General features: G+C 41.3%; 1 protein-coding gene across 1 annotated transcript; it reads right to left on the minus strand.

Moving 5' to 3' along the window:
• Window positions 1–97: 97 nt before the first annotated feature.
• On the minus strand, window positions 98–1,332 carry LOC104293727 (transcription initiation factor TFIID subunit 9; the record flags this gene model as incomplete). Its single annotated transcript, XM_009893246.1, has 3 exons — window positions 98–179; window positions 980–1,114; window positions 1,189–1,332. Coding segments are annotated over 3 exons (361 nt in total), but the record flags the coding sequence as incomplete, so codon positions are not given.
• Window positions 1,333–1,340: the final 8 nt, after the last annotated feature.

Here is a 1,340-nt window from a genome sequence, read left to right on the forward strand (position 1 = left end):
CAACATGTCCTCAGTGACTGAAGCACGCTTTAAATTACTCCTTATTTTTTTCCTTCATAAAATCAACACGGGAAACCCCAAATGAGCAGTTTCCTACCTAAAGTAGGAGTGCTGGGTCTGCTGCTCACAGCACCAACACTGAGGCGAGGGACTGTTATTCTTCCTGCAGAGGAAGAGACCTATCAAGAGAGAACACTCGGTTTAGCATCCTGTTAGAAATCACCAGTTCTTAACACGAAAAAAAGAAATGGTTCTTCCTACAAAACCACAGAGAGCCTATTTCACAGCAACAATACACTATTCGTATGCCAACAAAGAAGTACTCAAAATCTTCATGGTGTGAACGTCACTGGTGTGAGCTGAGCACTCCTGGACGTGACATAATGCCAAAGACCGGCAGGCAGCTGTTCTGGCAAACAGCACTCCAGTCAATCAAGGTAGTTTCTACCCGAAAAGCAAACTAGAACATTTTAATCAAAAATTATCATTCCACTCTACACCTAGCACATCCTGTGCCAACACCTGGAACCTTAAGTTCAACTTTTAAGATTCTGTCTTTAAAACATGGGAAATAAATTGAAATCCTACACACCGAGACATTCAGTATTTTCCAGCAAGCAAAGTAAGCAAGCTCTAAAGCAGAAAGAACTGAGGTATAAGTACAAAACACGGATAATAGCTATACTAAAGCCTTACTTTTGCCTTTTACAATCTGATATTCAACTTGACAATTTTGCTTTAATACTAAAAAGATTCACAGAAACATCTTAAGCTTTCAATTTAAAACTACCTGCAATAAGAATACTTGCAAATCCGTAGAGATAAAGACCACTGATATAGTTTCAATCACTCTTTTTGACAGGCACAAGTCAGTATTTGCCAACACGTATCCTTCAGAGGTCTGGAAAACTAATTCCAACAACATTCCTGACAAGCAACATGGGCAGTGAGTGAATCCTCCCCTACCCAAATCCCTTACCTTCTTCTGTAACGACTTCAGCCTGTAGTTGGGAGCTGTCAAGCAGTATCTGTCAGGTGGAAGCCTGGGTCCAGAATAAGGCTTTATCAATGGCAATGGCGTCTGGTTTTTCTGCCTTGCAATATCTAACAAGAACTGGAGAGACACGGTTACATTCCCACTTGTGGTCTTTTATTGCATTCTGTGATTATCAACATGGGTTTACTTACGTCTCTTGGAGGTGGAGATGTAAACGACTGGTCTGTGCGACACTGGATTGCCAACCTCACATCATCTGCATCGACGCTGGACTTCTTTGCATGGCTCGAGTAAATTTTTGCATCTTCCAGTATAGTAGTCACATACCCTTTGAAAAACAGGA

The sequence above is a fragment of the Charadrius vociferus genome, unplaced genomic scaffold (genome assembly GCF_000708025.1).
Source record: "Charadrius vociferus isolate BGI_N301 unplaced genomic scaffold, ASM70802v2 C15790573, whole genome shotgun sequence".
NCBI lineage: Eukaryota > Metazoa > Chordata > Aves > Charadriiformes > Charadriidae > Charadrius > Charadrius vociferus.